Source organism: Scardinius erythrophthalmus (assembly GCF_964197995.2).
Source record: "Scardinius erythrophthalmus genome assembly, chromosome: 12".
NCBI lineage: Eukaryota > Metazoa > Chordata > Actinopteri > Cypriniformes > Leuciscidae > Scardinius > Scardinius erythrophthalmus.
The window spans coordinates 7,900,103-7,920,034 of record NC_138232.1 but is presented as its reverse complement, the minus strand read 5'-3'; the positions used below and the strand labels follow the sequence as shown (position 1 = coordinate 7,920,034).

Below are 19,932 nucleotides of genomic sequence, written 5' to 3'. Positions count from 1 at the left end.
TAATTACATAAGATTTAATGTAATATTAAAGATATAATCTGTTATTTAATTATGGAAAATTACTGTATTTTAACGTGATTGTTTTTTGCCGTTATTTTACGGTAATTTTCTGGCGCCCCAGCTGCCGGAATAATACCGTTTTTTTACAGGTTTTTTTTTTACAGTGTAAACCTTTAAACACTATCAATACCCACTTTCACACATATTTATAGTCCTAACCAGCAGTGCCACAATATTATTGTTGATAATGTGATCTCATGTATGCTGAAAAAGCCACACTAAAACATAATGGAACATCATTGAGTTCCCTGAGCCACAAAAACAATCCACTGTGGACATTTGAAAACCACAACTGATATATTAATAAATTCATTTTAGTAACCAACTCTTCTTTTATTATTTAAAGAGTGGAATCATATAGGACTATGGAAGTGTTTGTGCTGTAAGGAGATTATGTGTGCGTGTAGCATTAATCTGTGTTGGTAATGCATTTGTAAGGCAATGCAATTCTTGCATGTTTTGAACAGTGTTAGTCTTGTTTAGTTATGGACAAAGCACTGTAGTCATGGATGGATCAAAGGTCTCCACCGGGTATTGCAAGCTTTAAATCAACTTAACCTCGCTTTTCAAACTCGCAAATGTCAAGTTAATATTTATTTTAATGATATTTTGCATGGTTAAATCACATTAACATATTTATACACACAGATACAGTATATCACATAGAAAACTGAGAGTTTTTTCTATTAAAAATTCAAATAATCACATGGTCAAAACCAATGTTGGGGTAACATTACAAGCAACGCGAGTAACGTAATCAGATTACTTTTTCAAGTATGGTAACTGTAAAGTAACACATTTTTACATTTACAACCACATACTACTTTTTCAAATAATTAACACAAGTTACTTTGTTGTTCCATTTATTTTTCACTGACACCTCTGTCCCCAATGCTGAGAGAAATCCTGAGTAATTGACAGAATTGTTTTTAGCAGTGGCAGAAAAATCTGAAAGCCGTCTGTCATTTTGACAGATACTCAGTGTATCTGTCAAAATGACAGACAGCTTTCAGGGTTTTCCGTGATCTGATTGCAACTTGTAACTGTAATTCTCACCCCTGTCCACTTGGTTGCTTGTGCGCTCTTGCTGACTATCAATGGTAAACAAAATGGAGTTACATTGTTTACAAGCTGTTTTATTGGTTGAAACTCTGATTGAGCGATTACATGAGAGACATGATACGGATTTCGGTAAGTTGGACTGTATTCACCATATTTTCTGAAATTCATTCATGTTTATTTCGTTCTATAACGTAGTAAAAGTAAGATTCGCGTTCACTCGCGCTCCGTTTCGCTTGAACTGAGGTGATCTCTCGCGCCACTTCAAAGAGCGGCAAAACGGTATCGTTTGAATTTTGTGATAAATAATTTGAAAGCTGAGACTTTGTTTCATATCGCAAGTAACAAAGCACAAAGCTTATTGCGATTTATTGGGCAAACATTCATGATATAACCTGAAAAGTGACCCACAATCTCTGTTTCAGCTTTCCCCCTGTACAGTAAATTTCCTTCAGCCTGAGGCTTATTCATTTCACTTATATACATTTGCCAAAAATATAAAAAAAAAATTATATAAAACAAAACAAAACAAAACAAGCAAGCCCAACTCAAGTAAGTCAAAGTAACACAAAAGTAACGTAACATTACATTCCACAAAAGTAACTAATTAACACAATTTTAGTACAGTAGCCTACTTTTTTTGGAGTAATGCAATATTGTAGTGAATTACTTTTAAAAGTAACTTTCCCCAAAACTGGTCAAAACTCATTTTAAGATAACAGCATTTTTGAGTGTAAGGACAATTGTATTGTTTTTACTCTTAATGAAGCACAATTTTACAAAAAAGTACAAGGACCTAGACTATAAATTAATTATATTTGAGGCAAAAAAAGCCCAGTGGAATTCTATAAACTTATGTGTATGCATGCAAATGTTTCACAATATCAAAGCTCCCCTTATTTGTACACACACACATCATATGCACTTGCACGTGCCCATTTACCTCACATAACTTTTAAGTCCCTCTTTCTCTCTCTTTGCATATGAGTCATGGGAATGTGTATATTTGAGGCCCTACATTACAGCAGTGCCTATGGTATTGTTCTTTCTGCATGAATAGCCTCTAGCTACAGGAATTAATTTAATCCTCCCTTTTCACGTGTTTCAGCATCAATGGACAATACTGGCCAGCTAAGGAAACACTGAAGAGAGTCCTCAAACACAAAATCAAAACCAACTACTGTATATCCTAGAACAATTGTATTGGCTAAATGCAAACTGTTTTAGGTCATCCGTTACCTGCACATTTTATCATTTATACAGGCCATTATTTATAAAATTTGAAATGTAACTGCATAAAAAGATCAGTATACATTCTTCAAAATCAGAAGAAAGTCAGTCATGTGGGTTTGAAATGGCTCATGACTTTTAGATTAACAGAGGACTTTAATGCAAATTGTAAAGACATGAGTGTACTCAAGAGACTTTGTAATGAGTTTAACTCACCTTAAGTGCCATGAGGCCAAAAAACCAAAACCTCTGACTGAGCCAAATATGTCACCTAAAACAGGCTGGGTAAATGTCACATGATAGAAGTCAATTACATGCATGAGATCCTCAGATGAGGGGAGCAACATATTCAGGCTGCTCATTATCATGTCAGCGTGCAGCTCCAGACGCTCGTGGATGCTTTTCTACCTCGCTGTGCTGGTAACACTGGTGTCCCAGAGCGAAGGAGGTTGTCAGGATACAGGACTGTGTTGCTTTGGACAAAACCAGTCATGTATTACTGAAGACTGGAGGAAAGATCGCTCCTATGGGGAATGTTACTGCGACCAGGCATGCAAGACGACATTGGACTGTTGTCACGACTATGACCTTGCTTGTCCAGGTTTCTAGAATTTCATATTCTTCAGATGCCATGTATTAAAATTATAAAACAGATTCAGGCTGCTATAGGCCATGTCTGTGAGGCCAGATTTTATCCACAGCTTCTTAAACAATTTTAACAGGTTTAAAATTGTATATGAAAATAAAATATTGAGTGGTATTTAATTTTTTTTAATGTATTGTCTTAATTATAAACACACTGGCTGTTGGCACAAATAGATTTACCATTTACTGCACTTTGTTATTCTTATACACTGTAAAAAATAATTTTCATGATTTATCACAATATTTTTTCTTTTGTCAACAACTTAGATAATTTATGTGGTTCAGATAACATGAGTTTCTGTTGATTAAACCAATGTCCTTCATCATATTAACTCAAATTTCTAATTTCCATAAACAATTTTAAGGAACCAGGTTACTTACTTTTTTAAGTTAAACCAATAATAATTCTTTACAGTGTAGTTATTTCCCTATAGTGGCTAATGAATCGGAAGTCTCGCACATTTACTGAAAATAGCTTACTTTTGCATTGCAAAATAAATTGGATGTTTTTATATGAATAATTTAGATGAATGCGTCAGGGATGTGATGTAACTCTATTTAAAACACTGGAGGATTGGAAAAAGTTTTCAAACATCTTTTATTGCAGATTGTTTTGTGATCCTGTCACATTGTAATGTGTGATGGCTCAGTTAAAAACTACACTGGAGAGAGTAAACCTCATTTCACATGCAAAGAAGCCTTAAAGGCACGGCAACGACAACAGCCTGCTTAGTTTTAAGTTTTCGAGTGAGGGTGGAAAACTGTCATCCAGACAACAGGGAACATTATCAGAACTTTGGCTAATGTTCAAGCAAAGTTCTCTTAAATTTTTGAACAAAATGTCTTCCAGTAACATTAATAGAACATTTGTTGTAAGTTTTAAGCATGGTCTTTAAAAATGTTCTTAAAATTTTATCACAAAAACAATGTTTATACCACATTTTGAACATTCGGAGAACATTCCGAAATAACATTTTCACAACTTAATGGGAACATTAGCAAAACGTTCTTAGAACTTATATTTTTAGTTAGGATTAAAAAATAATTTATGCAAAAAAAAAACAAAAAAACAGTATATTACAAGTGGTTTTGAGAAATAAAATGTATGATATGACCCCTTTAATATATTTCTGTTGCTGCTGCTGCTTATCATGTCTGGGCAACGATTAATCGTGATTAATTGCATCCAAAATAAAAGTTTGTGTTTACATAATATGTGTGTACTGTGTATACATATTTTATATAAATACAAACATATGCATGTATTTATTGAAATAGTTCATGTATATGATACTGTACATATTTTTATACATAATTTATATTATATATAAATACAAATATTTTATATATAAATAACAAATTTCTCTTAAATATATACATGCATATGTGTGTATTTATATATACAAATTAATTATACACAGTACACACACATATATTATGTAAACACAGACTTTTATTTTGGATGTGATTAATCGTTGCCCAGCACTTTTTAACCCCGCTAACAGGAACGTCCCTAATGTTCTGGTAAGGTTCTCTCAAAGTTATGAAGAAACGTTCTTCCAGTAACATTAATGGAATGTTTGTTCAAAGTTATCTGGTCTTTAAAAATGTTCTCAAAATGTTTGCACACAATGCATCATTCATGAAACGTTGGTTGGATGTTCATCTAATCTTATTTTAATGTTACTACTTGTTTCAGAGCATTCATAGAACATTCAAAAGTAACGTTCCCGTAATGTTTGCAAAGTTATACATTTGTATATGAAGAGTTTAGATGCAAAAGCCTCTAAGTGCCATCTGAAATTTTCTTCTAGAATGATAATTTTTATCAAGTTCAATAATTTCACTTAAATGGCAATGAAAATGACCTATTAATTGTAATTTAAATGAAATTACTGAACTTAAATATACGAGCTTGATAAAAATGATCATTCTAGAAGAAAATTTCAGATGGCACTTAGAGGCTTTTGCATCTGAACTCTTCATATACACCCGGATGTTTCGAAAGATTTCATTGCTCAATGGGAATGCTAGCAAAGCGTTCTAAGAATATATTTTGTCAGCTGAGAATCTGACACATCCACTATGTGTGTGTTTTAGCCGTGTCCTGTGTGGTGAGTGAATGGAGCGTGTGGTCTGGCTGTCTGGAGCCGTGTAAACCCACACTTCGCAGCAGGTGGAGGCAGGTGATTCAGGAAGCGCGTAATGGAGGCGAACCCTGTCCCGCTCTCCATCAGACCGCAGGCTGCGCAGAATACCATGATCAACATGGCCCCTGCCTGCAGTCACTGGGTATGGTAATCTATAGCTCTGTGAAACATCCTTTGCCATCCTTCAACACAAATGTCAAATTTAATAATCAACAGTGGATAATATCTTAGGTTTGAGGTCAACCCATTAGATCCATAATAAAAGCAACTGGTAGTAATGATTTATACAGCCATTATTTTTCCATTGAGTTGTTATTCTTGGATGGTACACATTACATCCCATTAATCTTACATAATTACATTATAGCCTGTTTCTGAGTGTAATCCAATGATGAACTGTAATCATCATCATCATCAGTTCATATGCTCTAAGCACTAAAGCCACAATCTAAATGCCAGCTTTTACCCTGAACAACTGTATAGTACATGAATGTGATTTTGAAAATGACTTGTGAGACTGCAGGTGAAGTATGAGGAAATATGCATTAAAATCTCTCTTTCATAATCTTTGACCTACTCCTTTGTCTCATTATTTTACAGTCCCAGCTCTCATCACCACGGGTGGCTATGGAAATGCACGGAAAAAGAGGGAGATTTTTGACAACGATATCACAAGGTAAGATCTGACAGTTCAACACTAAATTGTAACAAGAAGTTGCATGGTGGTATACATGTTTTAAATGTACCATGGTACGTATCGCAGATCTCACAAACCACCACTAAAAATAGTACACATACCCTGACAATACAAAATGTATTTGTTTATAATGACATGTACCTTTGTAGCAACATAGTTGTCTTTGATTAGTACAGTAATGTTTAAAAGTTTGTGAACGGTAAGACTTTAATGTTTTTGAAGGAAGTCTCACCAAGGCTGGATTTATTTGATCAAAAATACAAATATTTTTCATTTATTCTTTTGATGTCAAAGCTGCCACTACTAATCTTCAGTGTCACCTGATCCTTCAGAAATGATTGTAAAATGCTGATTTATTGCATCCTTGCTGAATGAAAGTATTAATTTCTTTCAAATAAAAAATAAAATAAAAATCTTACTGACCCCCTTTTGAACGGTAGTGTGTATATGTAATTTCTGTGTGTCTGTATCGCCTCAGTTACTGTGTGGAGTTTGAACTGGCGTCCCTGTCGGTGGGTTGTCAACGCAGCTTTAGTCCTCACACACGTTGGATGCGGTACCTGAAGGAGGGGCATCAGGTGTGTGTGGAGTGCCAGCCACCAGCACTGGCCCAGGGTCAACGCTACTGCTCCGGGGACGGGGAGAACATGGGACAGGACAGGTAAGAGAAGAAAGACCTGGATATATTTTTTTTATTATTATTCCAGGCTCCTTTTTTCTAAGGCACGTTTATAAAAGCTACTTAAATGTCCTAATTGAACTAAGGCCTAATCCTGGCTTAATCTAAGCCCTGTTTGTGAAACCAGGCCTGTAACAAACAGTAACCTAGTGAAAAATAAATATACCAAAATGTATTTGAAATACATTTTGTAGTATACTCCAAATACATTCACATATTTATGTACTTAATATAAAAACCATGCAATTGTACTTTTAGTATACTAAATTTGTATACTTAAATTTGGAACAACTAATTTTATACTTAATGCACTTTAGTTATCTAGAAATAATGCTGAGGTCCAACTAAAGATATGCTTAGTATATTTGATTGAACTATTGCAAGTATACTTTATGTACACTTTAAAACTTGCATTTAAAGACTGATGTTATACAGAGATCATACTATCCTTACTAATAGTGATATTAAAACACATTTTAGGCTTAAAGGAGAACTCCGGTCAATTTTAACATTGAGCAAATTTTTTTGTACATTTGGAGTGCTGTCAATACAGAGAACAACGACAAAAATCGGTGTTGCCTACACCGTGTTATCCTCTTTTTAAAATTTGCACCCTGTTGACTTCAATGGGGCAAGTTTTAAACCTGCTTTTAGCCTCTTAACATCCTTGATGTGTCATTACAAGTGCACAGCTAATGTGAGTGATTCCTTCAGAGTGAACACGGTGAATCTGACTGCAGTAGATGTGAAAGATATTAATAAAAATGATGTTATTTCAGCCAGCGCACATACCTGTATTTACATCCTGTTTTCGGCCGAAGTCCATAGTAATCGATTGTCGAGTTCACACGCATAGGTTTAGTTACCTATGATCACGCGCGTGAACTCGACAATCGATTACTATGGACTTCGACCGAAAACAGGATGTAAACACAGGTATTTGCGCTGGCTGAAATAACCTCATTTTTATTCATATCTTTCACATCTACTGCAGTCAGATTCACCCGTGTTAACTCTAAAGGAATCACTCACATTAGCTGTGCACTTGTAATGACACATCAAGGATGTTAAGAGGCTAAAAGCAGGTTTAAAACTTGCCCCATTGAAGTCAACAGGGTGCAAATTTTAAAAAGAGGATAACACGGTGTAGGCAACACCGATTTTTGTCGTTTGTCTGTATTGACAGCACTCCAAATTTACACAAAAATGAGCTCAATGTTAAAATTGACCGGAGTTAACCTTTAATATTAAGAAATGTGCATTGTGCAATAAAGAAGTACTCCAAATAAAGTTTAATTATAATATTTATATCAGTAAGTCTCAAGCGATGTCAGAAATATGTTAATGGATTTGTAGTATACTTAGTATGAAATAAATGTATTTTAAATACATTTCTTGTGTAGGATTTTTTGTACTAGGGCAATCATTGGAATAAATGTTAAAATACACATTATTTCAAAAGTATAGCCACAAGACTACTGTGATAAAATTAATCTTCTCGTAGAGTGAGAAGAAAAACAAACGCCCACAGGAATTGCCAGAAGCAAACTCCCACTGCAAATGTAGGATTTAGACAGCCATAATACTCAAAGAACACACTATTATGAATGGAAGAATGAATATTCACTATCGTTAAAAAATTGAGTTCGATGTGATTTTTAAGATGTTTTTGAAAGAAGTCTCTCAAAGCTGCATTTTTTGATCAAAACTACTATAATACAGTAATATTGTGAAATATTATTACAATTTAAAATAGCTGTTTTCTATTTTAATATATTTAAAATCTTTTGTAACATCATAAAAGTCTTTACTGTCACTTTTGATCAATTCAATGCATCAATGCTGAATAAAAATAAAAAGCTGTACATTTATTACTTGAGCTGTAAATCATTATGTGTTCCCTAACTAAAACCAAAAAAGCTAAAAATAATTTCAAATGGTCTTGATACTAAGTCTTGGCCACTAGAGGGAACCATGAGACATCGTTAAATATGTAAGTGCTTGTGTATAAAACACATTGTACTGGTTTGAGGTCCTCATTTGGAGCACTCTAGAGCCTTGTTATGTTTTTTTAATAAAAAGAGAGTAATCACCTGTTTAATCTAGTCTCCATTTAAAACACTAATGATGCTGGGGTACTGTTTTAATGTAGTATTTATAACCAACACATAAAACGCAAGCATTATCCTTTAGGTAGGGTTGAAACTCTTAACCTAGCTCAAGGACATCATCAGCCAGAGCAATACCCATCACTCTATCTGTCTTCCTCTATCATCTCTTTCCATCACATTCTCACTCTCTCAGGAGGCTGTCTCTGCAGTGGCAGGCCGTGGGGAATCCTCAATGCAGAGGGGTGTGGAGACGAGTCCGTCGACGAGACTCCTGTTCCTGTCCCACTGTACACAGTTTTCTCTTCATCTAACTCGCACACTTTAACTGGGTCATGAAATTTCAAAGAAGTGACGACAGAATGTGCAGAGACCGTTTGGGTAACGCAAAGCAGCTCTAGGCTTGTAAGCCTAATGATACAGTTGATTACAGTACGTTATCAAGAACAGATTCAATATTAGTCACAGAAAATTCACATTTCCTCATAAAAGACTCCTTACTAATGCTTGCTTCCGTTATATTATGATTAAGTAATGCGTTTTAAGAAGTAATTCTCTAAGTAATTTTTAAGTGTGAGATAAGTTTCCAAATGCTTTTGGGCCTTACCATTTGAAATCATGTGTATAAACTCTAATGACAAAACAGAATAATAGGTAAAATTAATAATCTGTATCATTTATTTGATTTCCAGCCAACCAAGGGGGGAGGGGGGATATCTCTTCTTCATACTGCAAAGAAATCTAAAGATTTCAGGACATTTTGACACATTTTTGGCTCTTTTTCCTATATAAGACAAGGAATTGGCTTTTCGTCACATACAGAACAAGTTACAGCTTCAGAGGTACGACATGCATTAAACAACATAACACACGTACAGAAACAACGGCATAGAAAGTCAACAGGTAGAAAGATTACAAAACAAACAGCCTTTAGACCTACAAACAACATTGTAGAAGATTTAGGGGAAGGGAGGGATTGTAAACAGTGCTCTCTTTTTTTAAGTTCCCTGGAAATTCTATATGGATGCTTACAGTAATTTCTTTTCATCATGAAATGCTTCCTAAATTTCATACTACTAGTTACCACTGTTATTGTACAATTTCGTAAGAAAACAACAAAAATCAAATAAACGAAATATGTTACTTATTTGTGCTTTCTGGTTTGAATGAAATACACAAATCATAAAAAAAAAAAAACTGAATTAAAAGTCAAAGTGCCTGTTATATAACACGTTACTGTAAATCTAACATAAAACATTTTATTTTCAAACAGTGTCCATGTTGATGCTGGAAGCATCACTAGGTCGTCACAGTTTGACACCTTTGTTAGCAAATTTTAATACCACTTAATTTAAAGGATTTTATAAATGTACCATGATGAATTGCAACCTGCACTGTCGTGTGGGTGGGTATTCTAGACAAAACACCTTTAATGCCATCAAACCATCCAATAAGACACTGACATTGTACTCAAATTACTGATTGTCATCACTGTTTTTAGACTGGAGTCAAAAAATATCCCACATATAATCACCCATATATAATTTGCTCTAATTTTTGTTAATGCTCTAAGCACACTGCACTGCAAGTGTTCCTCGTGGGACGTAAAATATTCCAGACATTACTTTGTGAGATGGATCATTAAAAAAACAACAACTGGGTTGACACTGACCTCAGGGCACAGCCTAATACAGATACACAACAAAGAGAGTTTTGAATGGCTTCAGTAAGGTCGCATTTAAGTGATAATGTTCTCTCCGTATGAATCTACTGAATGAATAGGGTATTGAATGTGGAGCACACACCCGGCAGATCATGGATATTCTATAATATCCACATAAAAGACCACTAATTGGAGCAAGGGACCTTAGCACTCAGAAAGCAGCTTCCTCTCCACACCATTACAGTAAGCAGTACACGTTGTTGCATTCATAAATTATTCTGTATAGAGCAGAGAGGGAAGATCCCTCTCACTTGCAGTTTTTTCTCTCCTCCCATACACACCCTCCTCCCGCTCTCTTGCAGAAAATTGGTATTCCGTTCACACCTCACTTCAACTCAGCTAAAATCGTTGAGACAGGGATGGAAGCATACACACTCACAAGTCTCGGTAGAGGCCGAGTTTCCCCCCATCATCTTTGCACTCCCCAGATAACACATACATATTCTAAGAGACAAGTACATTCTGACAATTTGACTTTTAATGATGGTACGGATGCAACTGAGTATGTTTTTTTAGTCTAATTTAGCCCTCTCTATCCCAGTTTTCAAATTCAATATGAGCGCTAGAAGGGAGGGCTTGTGGTCACCATGGAAACTGGATATGGTCGTCTTCAGGACATCGTCTACATACCTGTGAATACATGCTGGACTATGTGGTTACAAATTGGTGAGGATGGCTGCGATGGCGATAAGAATCAAATCTTTCAAGGATATTAAGTTTGTGCAGTGTAAAGGGATTGTATCAAATTTGGAGATAAACATTGCCGTGCATTATATACTTTATTACAGAGCTCGCTATCAAAAGAGAAATGTTTGGGATTAAGTGGCGGTCATCTTGGTCACATTGTGTATGTTGAGCCTGAGGACACAAAAGGTCCCATAAAACCTTTTATTAAATCAAATATTTTAAAATAAACACTCTGCCTGGCAATGCAAAAGTATGAGACCATCTCCCTCATTTCATATAATCATCTAGAAAATACTTTAGAAATATATATTTATTCTTATATTCAGAAATATTTGTGTTTGAACAGTATCCACTGCTATGAGATTGGTAAATCTAACTGAAATCTTGAATTGACCTGAAGTTTTTCAGTAGTTTCTTTGTCAGATTTATTCTAGCTTTCCATCGCTTACCAATATCTGTTAATAACAGGGCGAGGTATGTGTTGTCCATTCGTTCTCAGTGTTGCTTCTGTTTGGGCTGCCAATGTGCATGTGCCATGTAGTTGTAATGTGAAATCATAAACATGGGCTTTTGTAATAAAACCTTACACATGTAAGCACAAGTGTATCTTCGGCAACTTTCTTAAAAAGGTATAGTTAACTTACAAATGAAAATTCTGTCATCATTTACTCACCCTCTTATTGTTCCAAACCTGTATGAATTTCTTTCACCTGTGGCCCCAACGGCTGCCCAATGGCCCCCCCAAAAATATCTTTTGTTTTACACAAAATAATTAAATCCTCACCATCAATTAAATGTGGGAGACTAAACAATGACAGAATTTTCCGTTTTTGGTGAACTATCCCCCTTAAGCTTTGCCATACTAGAAAAAAAAAGATGACACACAAGTAGGTACATGAGGGGAGGTAAATTTAAACAGATTTTGGTCTCTTCCGATGAAACAATTGACGATTTTTTCTCATACTGATGAATATGACACAAGAAATATGTGTGATAGATTTCTACAGATAATCTATGTCTATATAAAAATAAATAAATCAAGTAGAATCACACAGCATGTGAATATATTTTGAAGAGTGAGCTTGTGTGAAGGAATGTTGGTTGTTATATACGTGCACATTATCATACCATCAGCCCTCCCTATATCAAATACGCTTGCACACAAAACACTCATACTGTATGCAGACCCATTACTGCAGTTAAGTAAGGCCAGTTTATTAGGGGATAGGGGAGGGGTGCACTAGTAAACAGAGTATAACATGTCTCTAATGCTAATTTTTAAGGTGGGCTGTGGACAGTGGCTAGCTGACGTGGGCAGTGACGGACTGTCCCCCTTGATTTACCATACACACCTGGGCATAAATGTCTGGTAAGTTTTCAGCCTCAAGCTAATTAAGCTTTAGCATAAATCCTGTTCTTTCCAAAAACAACCATAAGCCAGATCTGCTCTGCCTTTATCTTACCCCTGCGATGCGCCAATGCAGGCTTGTTTACAGAAGAGGAAAAAGGGCAAGAGGTGTAGGCAGTGGTGCATCTTCAAGATCCTGTCCCTTAATGATGTAACATGACCACGGTTTTCCAGTTAACTCTCCCGCATAAAGTCACCAGGGTAGGCCCCCTGGTCAGATGCCTCTAAAATTAATCTCCATTGTACATTAGTCTCCGCTTTCTCTAAAGTCATTTACTGAACTTGGCCTTTTTTCTCTTCACTTTTTCTTTCTTTCTGCGTAGTCCAACTCACCACCCTGAGGCCTCAGAGGCCCTTATCAAAAGCGTTGGAATGTCCCCTGTCCCCTTTGGGCCTCCGTGAGTTTTCTGAAGCCACGTGGTTCTCATGGCTAACACTTGGGCTACTTCCCAGTGGAAATATGCAGTTCTGACCTAGCAGCCTTTGGGCAGCTTCCAAGTGGTTGGTGGCCCCCTGGTAACCACTAATTCGAGGCTTGGAGCTGAGGCCACCAAGCAGGCGCTCTGATGGGCCACCCTCACGCAAGTGCTCCTCGTCATCTGTGTCGGCATCGATGTACTTGCTGATGGATGCATCATGGAAAGTGAAAACTGCAGGTGTGAGTGCCTTCTTCTCTGGTGTCTTAGGTGGAGTCCTGCTGCTGGCTGTTGTGTAGACTGACACCTCTGGGCTTAGTATGGAGAGGTCAGAAAGAATAGAGCTGTCAGACAGAGGACCACCAGATGGACTGGTCTCGCCACAATTGCGATGATTCACCCTAACCGCATGCATTTTCTGAGAGTTTATAAGCAGAACTTGTTGCCGCGAACCGTCGGTGTTGAGAGGTTTAGCACCAGAACAAGGTGGCGTGAGCATGGTATCATGCTCCAGTGTTGTCTGCAGGCTTGGATTAGCACTGACTCGACCAGAGAGGCCAGAACCAGGACTGTGGGAGAACCGAGAGCTCTCTGGGAGTGGCAGACCCCCTGCCGGACTGTAGGGGAATCGTGGATTCTCTAAGAAGTCTGTTGCACAGCTGATATAACTGTCAATGCTTGATAGACTTTTCATGTCTACCACCCCTTCACGACCCCCATTCAGTGGGTCACCTCCTTGACCTGGCAAAGCTCCCAGCTCAATTTCATCCCTTCTATGGCCTGCTCGAGATACATTTTTGTCTTTGGTGTTCAGGTTGGGCTGTGACTGAGTCTTTGCCATCTGGTTGTACATCTCCTCTAGTTTCTGTGCATTAAGCCTCTGCGGACTAGAAGCTCCCGCCTTGCTCGGTGAACCTTGGTCTGGGTTGAACGAACGATTGGAACTGGTCTCTGAAGTTGCCCTCTTAGATGACCATTTCCATCGACTTGGTGAGAGATGGTTGTCCTGGGTTCTCTCACCCTTGTCCATGACCACCACATCCAGAAGCTCTGTACCACGGTTAAACGCCTCTCTAACATTCATGGACACTATGCTGCCATTGCGTTTGGCTCGCTCTAGAGCCTCACGTCTCTTGATGGCCTTCTCTTGCCGTTTCTGTTCCTTGTAGAATTCGGAAAAGTTGTTGACAATGATAGGAATGGGTAGGGCAATGACTAAAACTCCTGCTATGCAGCAAAGCCCACCAACAATCTTACCCAGAAGTGTCTTAGGGTAAATGTCTCCATATCCCACAGTGGTCATGGTGATAGTGGCCCACCAAAAGGAGGCAGGGATGCTCTTGAACTTGGTGTCATCCTCGTCCTTCTCCGCAAAGAAAACCAGACTGGAAAATATCATGATCCCCATTGCTAAGAAGAGGATAAGTAGGCCCAGCTCATTGTAACTCCGACGCAGCGTAAAGCCCAGGGACTGCAGCCCGGTGGAATGACGTGCCAATTTGAGTATGCGCAAAATCCGCATGATTCTAAAGATTTGCACCACCCGCCGTACGTTCTGGAATTGCAGCACGCTCTTATTGGACTCTGTCAGGAATATGGTGACATAATATGGTAGGATGGCCAGCAAGTCTATGACATTGAGAGGACCTTTAAAGAATTTCCATTTGTTTGGTGAGGAAAGGAAGCGAAGAAGATATTCCATGGTGAACCAAGCGATGCACACAGCCTCCACATGGGCCAGCTGGGGATTATCAGTTGTCTGACCAAACTCGTCTGTGTCTTGCAGCTCTGGAAGGGTGTTAAGAGACAAAGCGATAGTTGAGAGCACAATGAATAGGATAGAAATGATGGCCAAGATCTGAAAGACAAAAAAGCAAACAAAATACACTATTAAAAACAAGAAAAACCTTCATAGTAAATAAACAGTGAGATTTGGTTCTCAATACCTCTAACATACTGGTAAAAAAAAACATTGTATGTACTAGTGTAGTGATGGATTGACAGATTATTTACACTTTGTGAATTTTAATAAGAGAAATCCAACACTGGTGCTTAAATAAAGACTGCTGTATTAAAAGTCTGAAGAAATGCACAGTGGCAATTATGGATGCAACAATTCCACTAATTCCACTTCTTCTTTAATTTCTTTTTTTATAGTTGCGTTGACAGGATTAATTAAAGTGTGATAGACAGACAGAGAATGATTTTGAAAAAGTGACAAGTAAGGTCTAGGTAAATCATTGTAACTGACAATACATTTTTTCTTTGTGACTATGAGCGGGTTGTTATACCACTGTTGTGATTTGTAGAAAACTTTGTTGAAGCATGCTTTACACCAGAAAACCTGGTTAGACAGCCCTGTGCTAAACAAGTTGTCGACTACATTGTCAGTCAAATCATCTACATAAAGTCTTTTTACTCACTTCTGAGCAGTCGAACAGCTACACTGAATGCCAGGATATTGCATAATAATGGCTTTACCTGTGTTATGTAAGGTCAAGAAAGCAGTGTGAAGTAGTAATACTGAGAGGGTTGAACATTTTTGAGAAATACAGAAATGTTGTGAAACACCGAATAACCAGTAAAACCAGAATACTGGTTAGTAGACAAATCCACAACACAGTCTAATTATTCAGACCGAAAATCCTAGTAATTAAATCACTCAGTTTATTGATAAACAGAACTAGCAACTAAAACAACTAAATAGGGTGAAGTATTTAATTTTCTAGCGATTGAAATAAGAAAGAGGACTTGTGTGAGGTCTCACAACTAAAACATCAGATAAGATCTGTCCTGCTGTCTAAACACAAAATAGATCCCTGTGAAACTTTCCAGAAAGAAAAAAAACTGTTAAGCTACAAAATTATAAAAGGATCTGTAAAGCTTTAAACCTCCCACAGAACAACATAATGGCTGCGTTCGAAACCGCATACTCAATGAGTAGGTACTTAATTTCAATACTTACTTAACGAGCGCTAAAAGAGTAGGTACTTTATAGCCAGATCTCGTTGAGTATGAATGAGAACCGGACATCTGCCATGTTGACGATATCATGTGACCTACGACGCGTTATCACACGCGCAACAACTTAAAAGATTTGAACGACACGTTTAATTCATCTATCTGTAAATATCATGATATTGATTAAACTTGCTCATTTTGTGGTCTTTTTGAAGAAACTGCTGCCCATTTATTTTGTGAGTACATTTAGGGTTGATTTAAGTTCTTATATTTAACCCTACTAATGTGACCCACCGTTTTATCCTTAACGATATTTATTTTTATTACGAAATCCCAAAATTGTCATCTCTTGAATATGTTGTTAATTTCTTTATTTTATATCCAAACATTTTCATCCATAAGCAAAAGTGGCTTACTGCTTTGTTTTCCTCTTTTTCTTGTTAAATTTAACTATCGTTTCATCCCTCAGGCCTATAAATAACAGAAAATGCATTTTTTTAAAATGTATTATATAATTATTTAAGAAAATATATATTGATATTCAACCTTATAGGTTTTTTCCTGTGTATAAAATCTCATAATATGTTTGCAAACCCATGATATATATATATATATATATATATATATATATATATATATATATATATATATATATATATATATATATGTATAAATACATACATACATATACATACATACATTTACCTCACATTTACTCGACAGCCCTACCTAGAACGGTTTTCCTCAGCGTTTGTAATGTCTGCACAAAGGGAGATTCACCTTTGGAGAAAACTGTTGATTTTATACTCGAAAAATATAAGTATCATTATTAAAAATTAATATTACCCCAGAATGAATTGCATTGCTCCCAGCCCAAAACATACAATAATAACAACGATAAATGCTGATCAATTAATTATATTACTTTTTACTGTAAATTATATAATTCAATAAAACAAACAAAATGTAATGTATATCATATGACATAGCTATGCATGAATACACTCTAGATGTGTATATAGTGAACATCTACATTTTCCTTCAAACAATAAATAAAGCATTAATTAATTGTATTTTATTTACTGACAACAATGAGAAATATTAATAAATTAGTAAAAGAATGAATCAAAGTCACCATCACACAATAAACAAATGCATATACAAGTCAACACATGAAACAAAGCTTTATTACAATCATGTATGTATAAAGGCTACAGGCACTGAACCCCACATCCTTCTGCCATCTCAACACAGCGGTGCCCATTCTGCGGATTTATTCTGATGAATCAGCTGACCGCCAGAGGTGAGCCGTGCCTTCGTGCCGGAGGTTGTTGCGTGATGTGTTGTGCTTCACAATCTGAGGCAATAAAGGCAGGTGGAGTGATGGTGGGTCTCATGAGGGCAGGTGGAGGTTCTCATAAGGGCAGGTGGAGTGATGGAGGTTCTCATGAGGGCAGGTGGAGTGATGGTGGGTCTCATGAGGGCAGGTGGAGGGTCTCGTAAGGGCAGGTGGAGTGATGGAGGGTCTCATGAGGGCAGGTGGAGTGATGGTGGGTCTCATGAGGGCAGGTGGAGTGATGGTGGGTCTCATGAGGGCAGGTGGAGTGATGGTGGGTCTCATGAGGGCAGGTGGAGGGTCTCGTAAGGGCAGGTGGAGTGATGGAGGGTCTCATGAGGGCAGGTGGAGTGATGGTGGGTCTCATGAGGGCAGGTGGAGTGATGGTGGGTCTCATGAGGGCAGGTGGAGTGATGGTGGGTCTCATGAGGGCAGGTGGAGTGATGGTGGGTCTCATGAGGGCAGGTGGAGTGATGGTGGGTCTCATGAGGGCAGGTGGAGTGATGGTGGGTCTCATGAGGGCAGGTGGAGTGATGGTGGGTCTCATGAGGGCAGGTGGAGGGTCTCGTAAGGGCAGGTGGAGTGATGGAGGGTCTCATGAGGGCAGGTGGAGTGATGGTGGGTCTCATGAGGGCAGGTGGAGTGATGGTGGGTCTCATGAGGGCAGGTGGAGTGATGGTGGGTCTCATGAGGGCAGGTGGAGTGATGGTGGGTCTCATGAGGGCAGGTGGAGTGATGGTGGGTCTCATGAGGGCAGGTGGAGTGATGGTGGGTCTCATAAGGGCAGGTGGAGTGATGGTGGGTCTCATGAGGACAGGTGGAGTGATGGTGGGTCTCATGAGGGCAGGTGGAGTGATGGTGGGTCTCATGAGGGCAGGTGGAGTGATGGTGGGTCTCATGAGGACAGGTGGAGTGATGGTGGGTCTCATGAGGGCAGGTGGAGTGATGGTGGGTCTCATGAGGGCAGGTGGAGGGTCTCGTAAGGGCAGGTGGAGTGATGGTGGGTCTCATGAGGGCAGGTGGAGTGATGGTGGGTCTCATGAGGGCAGGTGGAGGGTCTCGTAAGGGCAGGTGGAGTGATGGAGGGTCTCATGAGGGCAGGTGGAGTGATGGTGGGTCTCATGAGGGCAGGTGGAGTGATGGTGGGTCTCATGAGGGCAGGTGGAGTGATGGTGGGTCTCATGAGGGCAGGTGGAGTGATGGTGGGTCTCATGAGGGCAGGTGGAGTGATGGTGGGTCTCATGAGGGCAGGTGGAGTGATGGTGGGTCTCATAAGGGCAGGTGGAGTGATGGTGGGTCTCATGAGGACAGGTGGAGTGATGGTGGGTCTCATGAGGGCAGGTGGAGTGATGGTGGGTCTCATGAGGGCAGGTGGAGTGATGGTGGGTCTCATGAGGACAGGTGGAGTGATGGTGGGTCTCATGAGGGCAGGTGGAGTGATGGTGGGTCTCATGAGGGCAGGTGGAGTGATGGTGGGTCTCATGAGGGCAGGTGGAGTGATGGTGGGTCTCATGAGGGCAGGTGGAGTGATGGTGGGTCTCATGAGGACAGGTGGAGTGATGGTGGGTCTCATGAGGGCAGGTGGAGGTTCTCATAAGGGCAGGTGGAGTGATGGTGGGTCTCATGAGGGCAGGTGGAGGTTCTCATAAGGGCAGGTGGAGTGATGGAGGGTCTCATGAGGGCAGGTGGAGGTTCTCATAAGGGCAGGTGGAGGTTCTCATAAGGGCAGGTGGAGTGATGGAGGGTCTCATGAGGGCAGGTGGAGTGATGGAGGTTCTCATAAGGGCAGGTGGAGTGATGGTGGGTCTCATGAGGGCAGGTGGAGGTTCTCATAAGGGAGGTGGAGTGATGGAGGGTCTCATCCATGGCACCATCTCCAGGATTCAGCTCTGGGCTCCTCATCCTCAGTGCTCACACCAACATAACACAAAAGCAGTAATTTTAACAGCACAATGTCATTTGATTTCAGTATTATTTAGAAGACAAAAATGCTTTTTTCCACAAATGCCGCCATCATCTTTCCTTGCAGGTCCTGCTCCACCACAAAAGCTGTGCAGCAAATGCACAGAACTCAAGAATCAGAAAAGTGCTGTAATAGCTCTGTTTGAAATTACAATAATTAAAATAAACTACAACTTAATATTTAAATAGTTGTTGTTATCCATTTCTGTAATGTCACAAAGTCTTTGATGGCAGCATTCAGCTTCATGAGCCACTCTAACATCCAGACCAGACTCACGTTACCTCTGTGATTTATGAGCTCAACACTACATTTACATGTTGAGGTTGTTTTAACTTTTAGTTTTTATCCAATATAAATGTTCCTCAATTTATCAACTAATGGACAAATAAAATAGATAACTTATGTTTAGTTACTTTATAGATTTGTTCTACATAATAGCACACATACATCACTCAGATGCCTATTTCATATAGTAATCTGCAATTCTTATAGAAGAGTTTCTTGCCAGATATTAAATAGACATTTAGTAATTGTATTTAAGATGTATACGGTTTAAAATGTATGCAAATCCACTTTGGAGACGTATGTGTCCTTACTGGAGCTTCTCTGTTAGCTATACATAATAAAATGTGATTTACAGCAAAATCACAAATAGCCTATACAGCGTCTTTACACCTTAAACAATTCAACAGTTTACTGTACAGTAGTTCAACACATGCGATCATTTGATTTGTAATACTCACATTTGAGTCTCGTCCGTCATCCTTTCCGTCACGTTCGAGTATGACCTATCCTTCTTCTTTTTTTTTG

At 38.6% G+C, this 19,932-nt stretch overlaps 2 protein-coding genes across 2 annotated transcripts in view; one reads left to right on the top strand and one right to left on the bottom strand.

Annotated features, from left to right (window-relative positions):
- Window positions 1-2,667: 2,667 nt before the first annotated feature.
- On the top strand, window positions 2,668-8,942 carry LOC308699450 (somatomedin-B and thrombospondin type-1 domain-containing protein; the record flags this gene model as incomplete). The annotated part of the gene is made up of 5 exons (XM_081380254.1): window positions 2,668-2,950; window positions 5,095-5,286; window positions 5,745-5,820; window positions 6,320-6,502; window positions 8,825-8,942. The coding sequence occupies 5 exons, from the start codon at window positions 2,668-2,670 to the stop codon at window positions 8,940-8,942; spliced, it is 852 nt and encodes a 283-aa protein (XP_081236380.1).
- Window positions 8,943-12,791: 3,849 nt separating this feature from the next.
- The window catches only part of kcnb1 (potassium voltage-gated channel, Shab-related subfamily, member 1), a gene marked incomplete at both ends in the record, with an annotated part of 32,162 nt that continues 25,021 nt past the window's right edge, over window positions 12,792-19,932 (bottom strand). The window contains one exon of the mRNA XM_081380596.1: window positions 12,792-14,720. Coding sequence (XP_081236722.1) covers window positions 12,792-14,720 — 1,929 coding nt within the window. The remainder of the gene's footprint in view (window positions 14,721-19,932) is intronic.